The 11,894-nt window shown below is 54.9% G+C and overlaps 1 protein-coding gene across 2 annotated transcripts in view; it reads left to right on the forward strand.

Annotated features, from left to right (window-relative positions):
• The window catches only part of TACC1 (transforming acidic coiled-coil containing protein 1), a 30,491-nt gene extending 21,962 nt beyond the window's left edge, over nucleotides 1–8,529 (forward strand). For both annotated transcript variants that reach the window (XM_080370534.1, XM_080370533.1), the window contains 3 exons: nucleotides 66–5,241; nucleotides 7,347–7,460; nucleotides 8,178–8,529. In XM_080370534.1, coding sequence (XP_080226660.1) covers nucleotides 66–134 — 69 coding nt within the window. In that variant the 3' untranslated portion in view covers nucleotides 135–5,241; nucleotides 7,347–7,460; nucleotides 8,178–8,529. The remainder of the gene's footprint in view (nucleotides 1–65; nucleotides 5,242–7,346; nucleotides 7,461–8,177) is intronic.
• Nucleotides 8,530–11,894: the final 3,365 nt, after the last annotated feature.

The following is an 11,894-nucleotide window of genomic DNA, read 5'->3' on the forward strand; positions in this document are numbered from 1 at the left end:
TGGTCCCGAGTGTTATCCTCCATCTGTGATGCTGCAGGGGTCCTCAAGATCTGCTTTTCTTCCAGAACCAGGAGATTGAGGAGCTGACCAAGATCTGTGACGAGCTGATAGCGAAGCTGGGAAAGACAGACTGAGTCTCACCGCCCCTCGTCCAGCACTCTGCACTTGGCTGCTTTTCTTGTAACGTCAAGCACCTTGCCTTATTGCCCAGGACCCCCCCCCTCCCCCCCAGCAGAGAAGCACACACGTCCAGCTGCCTGCTCCGCTCGGCTGCCGGACCCTGCGGCCCCCGTGCAGAGCCAGTCCCTGCGCTGTCCCTGTCTCTGTCTCCCAAGGGCTCTGGGGCTGTGTTCCCTGCGGTCAGGCTGGGCATGCGTGTCCCTCCTGGTGTCCGTAGCAAGTGGCTGCCCTGCCGTCCACCTGCACGGATGCCAGCTCTCAGCTGGGAGGTGACACCCTGGGCTCTGTCCCCCTCAGCTGGGCTGGGTCTAGTGGTGCCCCTACACATGCTGTCACTTACTGTCCTCACGTGCTCAACTGCACGAGTCCAGCCCTGCCTAGCAGGTCCTGCCCCGGGATGCGGGTGATGCCAGGCTTGGAGCCACTGGCCCTTGCACTGGGAAGAGGAGCTGGCCCATGTGTGCACGGCTGGGGAGGCAGTGAAGGGGCTTGGGGACCCCAGGCACCCGCTACAGGTGGTCTGGGGCCACCAGCCTGGATCCCTGGGCTGAAGCAGCCTCCTGGTAGATGGAGTGGTGTTGGGAGAGGCGGTGGTGTTGCCGGAGCTGGTCCTGGTCTCTGGTACATGGGTGAAACAGCACAGCACATCCTCATCCCTGGCTGTGCCAGCCTTGGAGGAAGGAAGCCAATGTCTCTGCATTCGTGCACTTTATTAGCATTTATGAGCATTTGGGCTCTCTTCTCACTTCTTCCCGTCGGGCAGGGTCCTGCTACGTGTCTCATTTCCTCGGGAGCATGGATACGGCCACTTAACCAGTAGTAACTCAAATCCTCTCAAAGGAGAACCTAGCCAAGGGGAGGACAGGAGGCTTCTGCCCCAGGAGGTATTGGAGAAACAGGGGAAAATGCTGGTTCTGGAGAGCTGGGACTTGTCCGTCCACCTTCCCCACCCTGCCCGCAGCCCTGGCACCTCCTGAGGCTTGTTAGGGTAGAGTTTCTAGTCTGCTTTGAAATGTGCAGAGCCCAGCCCCTTGCTGTTGGCTCCCCACACCTAGTGAGGTTAGTTCCCCACTTTGGATGGTGCAGGAGGAAGGAAGCAAACCCTGAACTGCTTCATGATTCTGCTGACTTCAGGGTCCTTTCGCCAGTTGGTACAGAAAGGCAAGGAGGAGTGCAGTACTGCCCGCGGTCTTGCACTGCTGTCAAAAATGCCCTTACAGCACTGAATATTAAGAGAACTAAACAAAAGCCATCTTTACAGGCAAAGGCAGATCCAGACAGCAGTAAAAGACACTTTGAAATCTGTCTGGATGCAGCCCAAAGTCTGAGTTTCCCCGCCAGCAGGCTGCCTGCTCTGTTTCGGAGGTGTTTACTTTTCTGGACACACCAAGCTCCAGCAGAATTGCTGAGGTTGCCTTTGCACTGTGCTGAGGACCAAGGGGCTCTGGAGTGATGCATCGTGTTTAAATCCCTGCGTGGGTCCTGTGCGCGCCTTCCCAGCAGCACCATTGCACGAGCCAGCCTTGCCTGGTGAGTTTTGCTGCTGTGCACGCTGTGCAGTGCCACATCCTCCTGGCCGTGGTGCCTGCCAGCAGGCACCTGTGGCCAATGTATTGGGGGTGCCGGGGGCTGGGGGTGATGCCCCTTGGGGTCAGTGCAGGACCGTCCTGTCCTGCAGAAGGGCAGATCAATGGGACCAGGCAATAGCTGCAGTGGTGGAGGATTCTCTGCTGTCGCCTTGATAGTCATAAAGCATCAAATAAGGGAAGTATTTGCTGTTTGGACTGTTTCCTACCCAGCCTTTCTAAGACTTTCACAAACTTTTTTGCTGCTACCTTTTTGTAAAAGAATCCAGCTGTTTTCCTCCTGTTTTCTAATTCCCTGTGTTGAGCATGCAGTGCAAACATCTGTTTAAATCAGAGCCATACAATTGGTATATATTTTATTAGTTATATTATATATAGAGAGAATTTATTATACACTTAAGCAGACAAAGAAGCTGGTAGCCTGTCCTAGTACGCAGACCAGGACTGTTCACCGTGTTCCCAGTTATCCCAGTGAACAGGCTAGTAGCTGGGTGGTGGGAAAGCTGATGGCTGACCCCGCTCAGAGCTGTGCCCCTGTGGCTTTATGCTGGCTGAAAGGAAAAACCTTTTTTCCCTGTTTTTTTTCCTTTTTTTTTTTTTGCGCCCCCCCTTTGTCCTCCCCACACTTCCCTCTAATAAGCTGGTACAAAAGCATCTGTCAGATGATCTGCGAAGACTCTGGGGAGTCAAAGATGCCAGCCCCAGCCCACTGGAGTGTGGCTCCCCTCCAATTTCATCAGTGTTTGGGGGTCTGCAGACCATAGGACTGCTCACTTCTCCTGTGTCCAGCTCCAAGGCAGCATTCCCGCCTGGATGCAAGTGTCCCTTTCCTGGCTGCCAGGCTTCAGCAGGGTGGTGGTGACAGCAGGGAGTGACCCCAGGAAGGTGCTGCCCCTCTGGACCTTCTGAGGGTCTGTGCAGGTAAATTAAAGCCCTTGAGACCCAGGGATTTGTTTGGGAGTTGGGTTTTTCTCTTTGCAGCCCTTCAGAAACCGAAGGGACCAGGTCACTGCAGAGCAGGGCGCTGTGCAGGCTCTCAGGGCTTCTGGTTTGGCACATGGGTTTGCCATCGTGCCCGTAGCTGCGCTTGAGGTCCCAGCATGAGGCTGATGGAGCCAGAGCAGGTGGCAGCCCCCGGGCAGGGACGGTGGCAGCCCCTCAGCCCTGGGTTCTGCGTGGGGGCATGCTGCACCACGTGCTGGCTTTATGCACGGTGTAACGCCCCAGCCCCTCTGCGGGAGCGTGTACTTGCTGCCCTAGCGCAAGGGATAATTCAGGTTCTGTGTGCGCCGTGGCCAGCCAGGGCCAGGTTTGCTCAGCCGGAGGGTCAGCACCGAGCACAGCAACCGGCTCGGGGCATTGGGCTCGCTGGGAGCCTGACCCGAGCGTGTCTGGTGGTCAGTCTCTAGGCAGGGGTGTTCTGGCCCTCGGAGGTGGCAGATGATTGCAGAAGTTTGGTTTTCACCACTCGGCACTTCCCCAGAACCCCAACCTGCGTACAGTGCAATCCGTGCTGCAGTCGTGCCCCTCTGGCAAAGCAAAGCCGCCGGGAAGGTCAGGCTGCCTGCGGGGAGCAGCTTCCACGTCTGTACTCCCCGCGGGCAGCATGCGCCCCGTCTCTGCTCCTGGTGTCTCCTGCTCCCACTTTCGCTGCCTCTCTCACCCCAGTGCTGTTGCGTTCCTGTGCCTGTCAGCATGCACTTCCAGTCTGGGCAAAGAAGATTCCTAAGGAATGATTTATTAACTATAATATGGTTATAGTTACATATATAAATATATATATATAATGGTTATAGTTATATATAATAGAAGGCGTGTGTTCGTAACTGTCAACGGGCAGGGCCGTTGCCCCCTGTGTGCCACTCTCCGCATGCGGAGCTGGTGGCACTGGGGCTGGCTTGGCCCTGGAGCTCCCGCTTGGCAATGCCGCAGAGGCGTGATGCCGGCACCGGCTCACCGGCGGCACTGGGCCGAGCTGGGAGCTGGCAGCAGGAGCAGTGCACGGCGTTCAAACACTGCCCGGCTGCTCCAGCCAAGATGTGTGACCAGCGCGGGGAAATCTGCAGGTACCTGCGCGTCGGGACCGCAGCCTGGTTGTGTGTGTTGTCTTTTTCCTTGCAGTAGAATTTAAATACCCCTTTCTGACAGTGGTGGGTGCCTGCCTGTAAGCCGCTAGTGTTGCTGTTTGCAAGTGTGCATCTGCCAGCAGATCTCTGTCTGCAGTGAAGTGCCAACAAGTAACCACCCCGACTGCAAATCCCTCCCACCCATCCCTCCGGTGTGCCCCCACCCCAGGCAGGAACTTTCTCTGCATTGACTACTATCCCCATCGCTCCAGACCATGTATGTAACTGCCATCGCCATCAATTTTATATGTACAATAATTTCCCTTTTATATGTCAGGTAAATATTTGTAAGAGTTATACTCACACAAATGAGATTATTATAATGATTACTAATATATTTTTTCCATGTTTCATTGCCTGAATAAAAATTGTGTTTATCACTCTTGAAAGCCTCCTTGGTGTTTGTAAGGTCAGTGAAGGGCTTTTGGAGAAGCTGGCTTTATCTTCCAGGATGGGCCCTATTCTGCCTCTTTTTAATGTGGTTTACAATGCAGTTGGTTTCAAATAATCATTGTTATCATCTGTTCCTGAAGGGTGTGTTCATCAGCTCTGAAATTCAGACCTGAGATGACTTTGATGCCCCCTTGACTCCTACCATGCCGCAATGATGCTCCCGGCAGGTTTTGCTGAACTGTGCGCCAGTGAGCTTGGCCAGGAGGAAGAGCTGAGGGCTGCGGCAGGACGCTGGGCAGTGGGACTCTGCTTCATCCCTGGGCTGACCCCGATAACCTTCCGTGGCCTTGGGTAAACCCCTCTGTAAGGACAGAGACTGCCCTGCCCCGCCAAGGGCTGGGTGAGCACAGGGGCGGCTCCACTGGACTCCCGGCCCTTTATGGGTTTTCAGTTGTTCTCTTGCACTTCTCTTTGGGTGGATTGGAAACTTTGGAGGGTCTTTCCCCAACTTGGCTGCTGCAAGGAAGGGATTATTCTTTGGATGGAGCAGATGGGCTTGATCAGGATCTTTGAAAGCCACCACAAGGTACTCTGGAGATGGAGAGGGTTCCCATAGCAGGCGCCAGTGAGATGCAGTGCAGAGCCCAGCCCAGCAAGTGTGGGCAGGTCTGGCCCGGACTCCACAGGCACCCGACCACTGCTCTGCCCTGATCCCATGCCCCAGACTGGCCCATGCCCTTGGGGACCTGCATCCTGTCCTCCCCAGCTAAGATGGCATTAGCAGGGGCTGCAGTAAGTGTGTTATCCCCAGCCCAGTGATCCAATCACCCAAGCAGATTAGCTGTAAGACCTTAAGACAAAACAGAGGATACGTGCCCTGTGCTGCACACTGCTGAAAATGTTCGCCCTGAAGACCCTCCTGGCCCTGGCTGTCATCACATCCCTGGCCGGAGAAAGTAAGTGTCCTATAGCTCAGGGCAGGGCAAGGTGGGGTAAATCGCTGTAGCTGCTTTCCTGCTTGCTGCTGCCCCGGCCCTGCTGCCTGCCTGCAGGCTTGTGTGCGCCCACTGCGCCCCTGCCTGCTGCTGCTCCCTTCCCTGCAGAAAAATGGTGTTTTGGCGGGATGGTGGCTTTCTCCTCTTAGAGGCACCCAGAGAAGCACCCAGCCCCTCGCCTGCTCTCTGCCACTTGCACAAAGCACAGGCGTGAGGTGCCCAGCCGGGACTGCAGAGCCTCCGGTCTCTGGCTGATGGAGCTGAGGAGGCACCTGAGCCGGCCAACGGCAGCTTCTCATCGCCGGAGCCGTGTTTCCCAGCTAAAACTTGGTTCCTCGAAGGCAGAACCACAAAAAGCCATCTTAAAAGGCGGGAGAGTGGTTGCACTGCTCTGAGCAATGCTGCTGTGGTCACCTCAGGATGGTTTCAGGACCTTTGGACCGAGACGAGACGAACCATGACTGCGTTTTTAGCTACGGGTAAATGAAGGCTGTGCCATGCTGCAAAGAACCGCAAAGGAGAAGCAGGAGACAAGCAATCCCACTGTGGAAGTCAGGGTCAGTGTGGGTAGATGTCGCGACGGAGGGAAGACACAGTCACTCAATATGAGTGATCAGCAGACTTCGTTTATTGTCCCTTACAGTCACCTTTTATGCCTTGTTATAATTAGCTCATACATATTACAAAAGTTAAGCTCATTATTGGTTAGTTGCCTAAATACCAAGCCTGCCCCTAGTTTCTCTTCTGTAGTTATCTGTTCCCACCTGCAACATTCTTTTCCCACCGAAATCTTCCTGTTATTGTGTAACAAGGACAGCCAAAGACAGTGTATTTTGCTTTACTTCAGATAAGCTGGGAGCGATGTGCATTTTTGTCCAGCCAGCTGGACTATGTCTATGAACTTTTTCAGCTAGCCAGTTATCCACAGGTTAATGGCAGGCGTTTACTGGCGTTTGACCCCATGAAATCCCAGTTTTCCTGAGACATGGGTTTCCTCCTTTCCCATGAGATGAAACTGGGAGCTCCGGCCACCTCGTGCAGGAGCCACCCTGCGGACCCGGAGCTGGGCCACGAGAGGGCTCTGCTCCGCCAGCAAAGCAGAGACAAATTTTACTCCCGACACCGGTGGTAATTTAACCATCACCATCAAAATCAAGTATTCATAATTTCAGGCAAGAGCAAGAACCTCAGATTTGTTCTTTTTTCTTTTTTTCGGGGGGAGGGTGCTTCATCTGCAGATATTTAAAACAGCACTGTTATTTAAAGTCTTTTCCTGTTATAAAATGATAAGAATGCTTTCACATTTGCTCAGCTGGTTCCTAAACCAAGCAGGGACCTCTGGCAGCTGAGCATTTTCCTCTCCTAAAGGGTCAGTCAGCTCTTGCACCTATTATCGGCTCTGACGCACAGAGTGCCGGCGGAGGTGATGGGCTGGTTGTGATCTAACATGCCCGTGGCCACCTTTGAGAACCATTTGGAGATGACTCGTCCTTGCTGACACACACGCCTGCCCAGCACTTCGCTGCCTGTCACTGCGCCTGTCCCCCTGGGCAGTGCCCCCGGGCTGTGCACTCTGAGCGTTGCATGGGGGAGCTGCTGCAGTCCAGGCACACAAATGCGCAAAACCTGCTTCCACAGGTTAGATGAGTCTTCCCTTGTCTCCCCAAAATGCTCATTAAAATGAAATCGGGCACAAGAAAACAAAGATCTAGGGTGTTTTTTTAAATATTACATCTACCTATTTTTATTGTAAAGCGAATCAATTACAGGTCACTCCGTTTCAGGAAGTTTTTGCAGAGCAAGGACTCAGGGGAGCTAGCCTGCCCAGTTTAGTACTCATCATTTTGATTCACACTTGGAAGAGTTTTTCATGAACGTCACAGACAGGAGAGACCCCTCATCCCAAAGCCTGCTGCGTGCCGTGGCCTTGCCGATTCCCAGCCAGCAGAGCTGCTCGGCTCTGACCAGTGCTAACCCTTGCCTGTGACTCCCCGTCCCAGTGCTGGGGGTCACCAGATGGCACGTCACTGCCACTCTCACTCCTCCTCCTCCCCATCTTCGCTCAGGTAAAGCACTGAAATGCCACAAATGCGTTGCGTCCAACGAGAACGACTGCAACAAGCAAGGTTCCCACAGCTGCCCCCAGTACGCCGACGCCTGCCTCACCATCACTGCACCCAGTAAGTCCCTTGGCTGGGGGGACCGGGGGTTCTGGGGGGCACTGGAGGGGCTGAAGGCTACTGGAGGGGCTAGGGGACACACACTGGGGGTTCCTGGGGACCAGAGGGCGAGAACAAGCAAAGGGCCAACCAGGCAAGACCAGCAACTGGCTTCCTCTTGTCCACATGAAGCAGGGGTGAGCCACTTGGTTTTTTTCTGAGTTTTTAGACCTCAAAAACATGCTTTTGGTCTGGGGTAGCTCACAGCCCTTTGCTGGCGTAAGGAAAGTCCTTTTTAGTGGCATGCTGCTCCCACCCTCCAGCAATGCTTCACCACCCTCAGTGCGAGGCAGCAGCATGGCCAGTGAGATGGGGAGAGATGGTTCCCAAAACCAGCCCCGCTCCTGCCCCAGGTTCCCTCGTAGCCTGGGCTATATGTACTTTCACGTGCGGTTATAAATATGTGGTCACTATTCCACAGCAGAGCTGTGTGATGTGCTCCACGTTGACTTGGGGTGGTGTGACCATGGGGCATCCCTTGGCCACCGGCCCGCTGCTCGGCTCTCCTGGCAGCTCTGTGGGCAGGACAGAGACCGTTTTATTCCACATCTGTAACGCAATATGCTGGGACATGGCTCTGCTTGCTCCCTTTCCTCCCCCTGCTTAGCAGGGCAGGAGTGAAGCCCTCGACACCCGGGGGTGCCTGACACCTCGTGTTGTATGTGCCTTTCCTTGCAGACAGCGTCATTAAGTCTTGCTCCTACAAGTCCTTCTGTGACCAGCGTGGGAGCTCTGGTGGGGCCACACTGAAATGCTGCTTCAGCGACAACTGCAACGGACCACCCCGGGGCTCCAGGAACAGTGGGGGGGCCACGCCGCTGCCCCTCCCCAGCCTGCTGGCTGCTGCATTGGTGGGGAAGCTGCTGCTGAGCTGGCCATGAGGGTCCCAGGCAAGGGGCGGCTGGCCCGGCGTAGCTGCTTGCTGCAATAGCCTAGGGGTACGCGCTACGCACACCGGTGGGTTTGCTTGCTGCTTAAAGCATGGGGGAGGCTGAGCCGCCACCACTCAAATAAACGCTGCAGCTGAAAACCGTGTTCGCAGCCGCTGCTCCTCATTGACAGGAAAACCATAACCTCGGAGAAAACGGCTCAAACCGAACTGATTTGGCTCCCTGTGGGGATGGGAGCTCACCTGAGTGCAGCCACCCTGGGAGGTTTCGTCAGGCAGAGCCTGGGGGGACCCAGGGCAGAGCCCCGCTCCCAGCATGCTGCCCTGACAGAGATGCTTTTGGGCTGCTTTCTGCTAACTTGAGAATCATGGCTGCGGGGAGATGTTTTTTCCCTCCTGTGGCTGCAAATATGCAAGTCTGGACAGACTATAAATACATTTGGCATGAAATATTGGCCGAGCCTGTTTGGTGCAGCTCTTGGTGCTGCTCTGTGGGAGGAAACCATCCACTGGGACCCCGTCGCCTCTGCAGTGAGCCCCGGCCACCCTGCATGGGGTGGGGGTGGGTATCCCCAGACAAGTGGTGCTGCATGTCTGCAGTTGCAAGGAGATGAAACTTTGGGGTGACTTTCATCCCCTGGTGGTCACTGCCACCTCTGGGAGATCTTGCTTTTCCCCTTTCCACCAGGCTTTCCCTTTGAACCCCTCATGACAGGGAGTGTCCTACAGGTGCCCATTGTTTCTACCTACTAATGAGTGATTTTATGTAAAGTCCTCCTGAAGCCCAGAAACCTCCTAGGGCTGGTCCGATGCAGGCATGGGGCACCTGGCCCTGGGGATTTTGCAGTCTAAGGAGGAGAAAAACAGTACTGGGCTGAGGTAAGGAGGAGATGAGATGTGTGGGGTGGCTGGGGAGGATGCAAGACATGGAGGGCTTCAGCAGAGCTGCTGAGCTGCCCTGTGGGAAAGTCAGCTGCACGCTGGGATAAGAGCAAGGCTCCTGAGGCTCGCAAGGAGCAATGGCACTGCGGGACGCAGAGCCGGGCAGCAGGCAAGCAAACCACTTTCCTGTTTTTTTCAATGCATGATGCTTATGGATGTGAAAGCGTCCCCACTGAGCCAAGCAAACGCCAGTGCTCCGCTTGCTGCGGTGGCTGAGAGCAGCTGGGGGAAAGTCATCCAAGGAGCGATCGGCCAGGCATGGGGAGGCTGCTCCCACCCCTGCACAGCTCAGCCCTCGCTGAGCTCCTGGGTGACTCCTGCCAGTGCGTGGTTTGCAGGGGGGAGTGCTGATGTGGGGCTTGCTTGGTGGTCTGGGATGGCTGGCGCTCGCACAGCTCAAAGCTTTGCTCGAAAGACCCCCCCAGGAGCGCTCGGTGCTGCTTTGTTTTGTAAGGGAGAATGGTAAAAGCGAGTGAACAGGAACGAGCAGGGAAGACAGGAGGATGATGAGGGGAGGAAAGAGAAGGATGACTGGGAGCATGGGGAGGAGAGTGGGAAACTGACTGCAGGAAACAATGTGGGGCAAGCCAGCAGACTGCTGACTGGAAGCCCAGCTGCTGCTCCTCTAGCAAAGCAATCTGCTGGGAGTTTCCCTCAGTCATAACGCAAGAAAAAAGGGAACAGGTACTGAAATCGAAAAGGGCAAGTTCAAACAGAAGAAAATAAATAATGCAGCATGCTTGGATCCAGCTGTGGAGCTCCCTGCTACGAGATGCTGCTGAAAGAGGCCTCGGTGAGTGCTGGAGGATGAGAGGGTCAAAAGTTCTGGAGAAGATGGATATTGAGTCTTCTGAGGGTTAAAACCAGCCAAGAAGGATGCTTGGCTGCTGCCACTGGAGGGAAGACCTCTAGAAAACAGATTATTCTGTGTCTGCTGTGGGCTCTGCTCCTTCCCTGGAGTACATGAGGATGTTTTCCTGCAGGGGACCCTGGTTGCTGTAGGACATCCAAAGGCCCTGGGACAGAGGGTGCCCTGCCCTGGGGATCCCCTTGTGACCCTGTGTCTGCTAATAGGGTGTCTCTGCAAGTTCAAGGGGTTGCTCACACCCCCAGGCAGGCTACAGCAGCAAAATATATTGAAACATGTAGGAGGAGAACTGAAAGGCTCTCGGAATAAAGGAAGAGCAGCAGTGTGACTAGCTGCCATGTGACTGTGCCCATAGAAAACAGAGCTGCTTCAGATCCAGGCTCTGGTGCAAGTCACAAGGTCTGCAGGAGATGCCCCAGTATAAAAATACTCCATGGAACAGTTTAGTCTTTGCAAAGCAGAGAGGGATGAGGAGGGGGGGAAAAGACAGTGGTTGGCAGAGTGAGGGTGGAGAACTCCAGCAAGAAGGGCTGGTAGGCAGGCAGTGCAGCGAGCAGTGGGAAGGAGAGGACATGTGTGGGATGGACAAGGGCTGTGGGTGAGGCTGTGCTGAAATCCTGGCACTGAAGCTCTGCCTCTCGCCCACATGTCAGTGTGTGTGTGCTGCTCCCTGTGTGTGGTGACCTGTTCCATGCAGGTGCAGACACTGGTTTAAGGGGGGCCTGTGCTGCAGAAGGCTGGTGGACATCCACCGCTGAGCTTCCAGAGCTTGCCTGGACACAGCCCTGTCCTCACCCGATGGAGTGGCCAGCCCTGCTTTGAGGCAGGAAAGTTGCTTTTCCAACTTCTTCATTTTCTTTTTGTTTGTCTTTTTTTATTATTATTATTTTTTAATTCTCGGTATAACCCAGTTGCTGTGGCCTGCATTTCCATAACTGGTGCGTTTTTCATGCTTCAGGTTTTGGTTCCCTTATAGCACCTTCAAAAGCCTTATAATGAGTGCTCGGCACGTTCAGACTCTGGCTCCATCAGACTGTCTTGCAGCTGGGCAAGGGCAGGCTGTAGGGTTTGTGTGCATGGGGGAGCCAGGCAGTGTGAAGAATTACTCACCAGCTGCATTGAGGGATGATTCTTCCCTGAAAAAGTACATGAGGAGCAGTGCCAAAATCCTCCTCTGTCATGCACAGCAAAATGGGCACCCAGGCTAGGGTCACCCTGGGTGTATCGGCTTGCAGCTGTACATGCTCCCTCGGGGCTCTTGGGAGCGCTGGCAGGAGGGATGGGGAGGGAGGTCATTGCTGCTTTTCTCCTGATGTAATTAATAAATGATGCAGTTTGGGCTGCAGCTTCTGGCAGGGTGTGGGGCTGGACCGTCGTCCCCCAGCGGGGAAATGGGAGGGATGAAGAGTGGGGAGGGGAGATGCTTCTCCGACAGGTGGCCATGGTCGGCTGGCAACGGCGAGGAGAGCAGCTGCGACTGCGGAGCTGGACGGTGCATTTATTTGATGGTGCTGAACGCTGAGCTTTGAGTGAGGGTAGATGGGGCCAACAGCCTGTTGGGGTCCAACAGGAAATTTCTAGAGAAAAATAACCTCTTGTGCAAAGTGCTAGGAAAGCACCACTTGCATGGTGCCTGTCTGTGACAGCAAGGCTTCCCGCGCACCCTCTGCAGTGCCAGCAGCACCAGGATCAGGTT

The sequence above is a fragment of the Falco punctatus genome (genome assembly GCF_963210335.1).
Source record: "Falco punctatus genome assembly, chromosome: 20".
Taxonomy (NCBI): Eukaryota; Metazoa; Chordata; class Aves; order Falconiformes; family Falconidae; genus Falco; species Falco punctatus.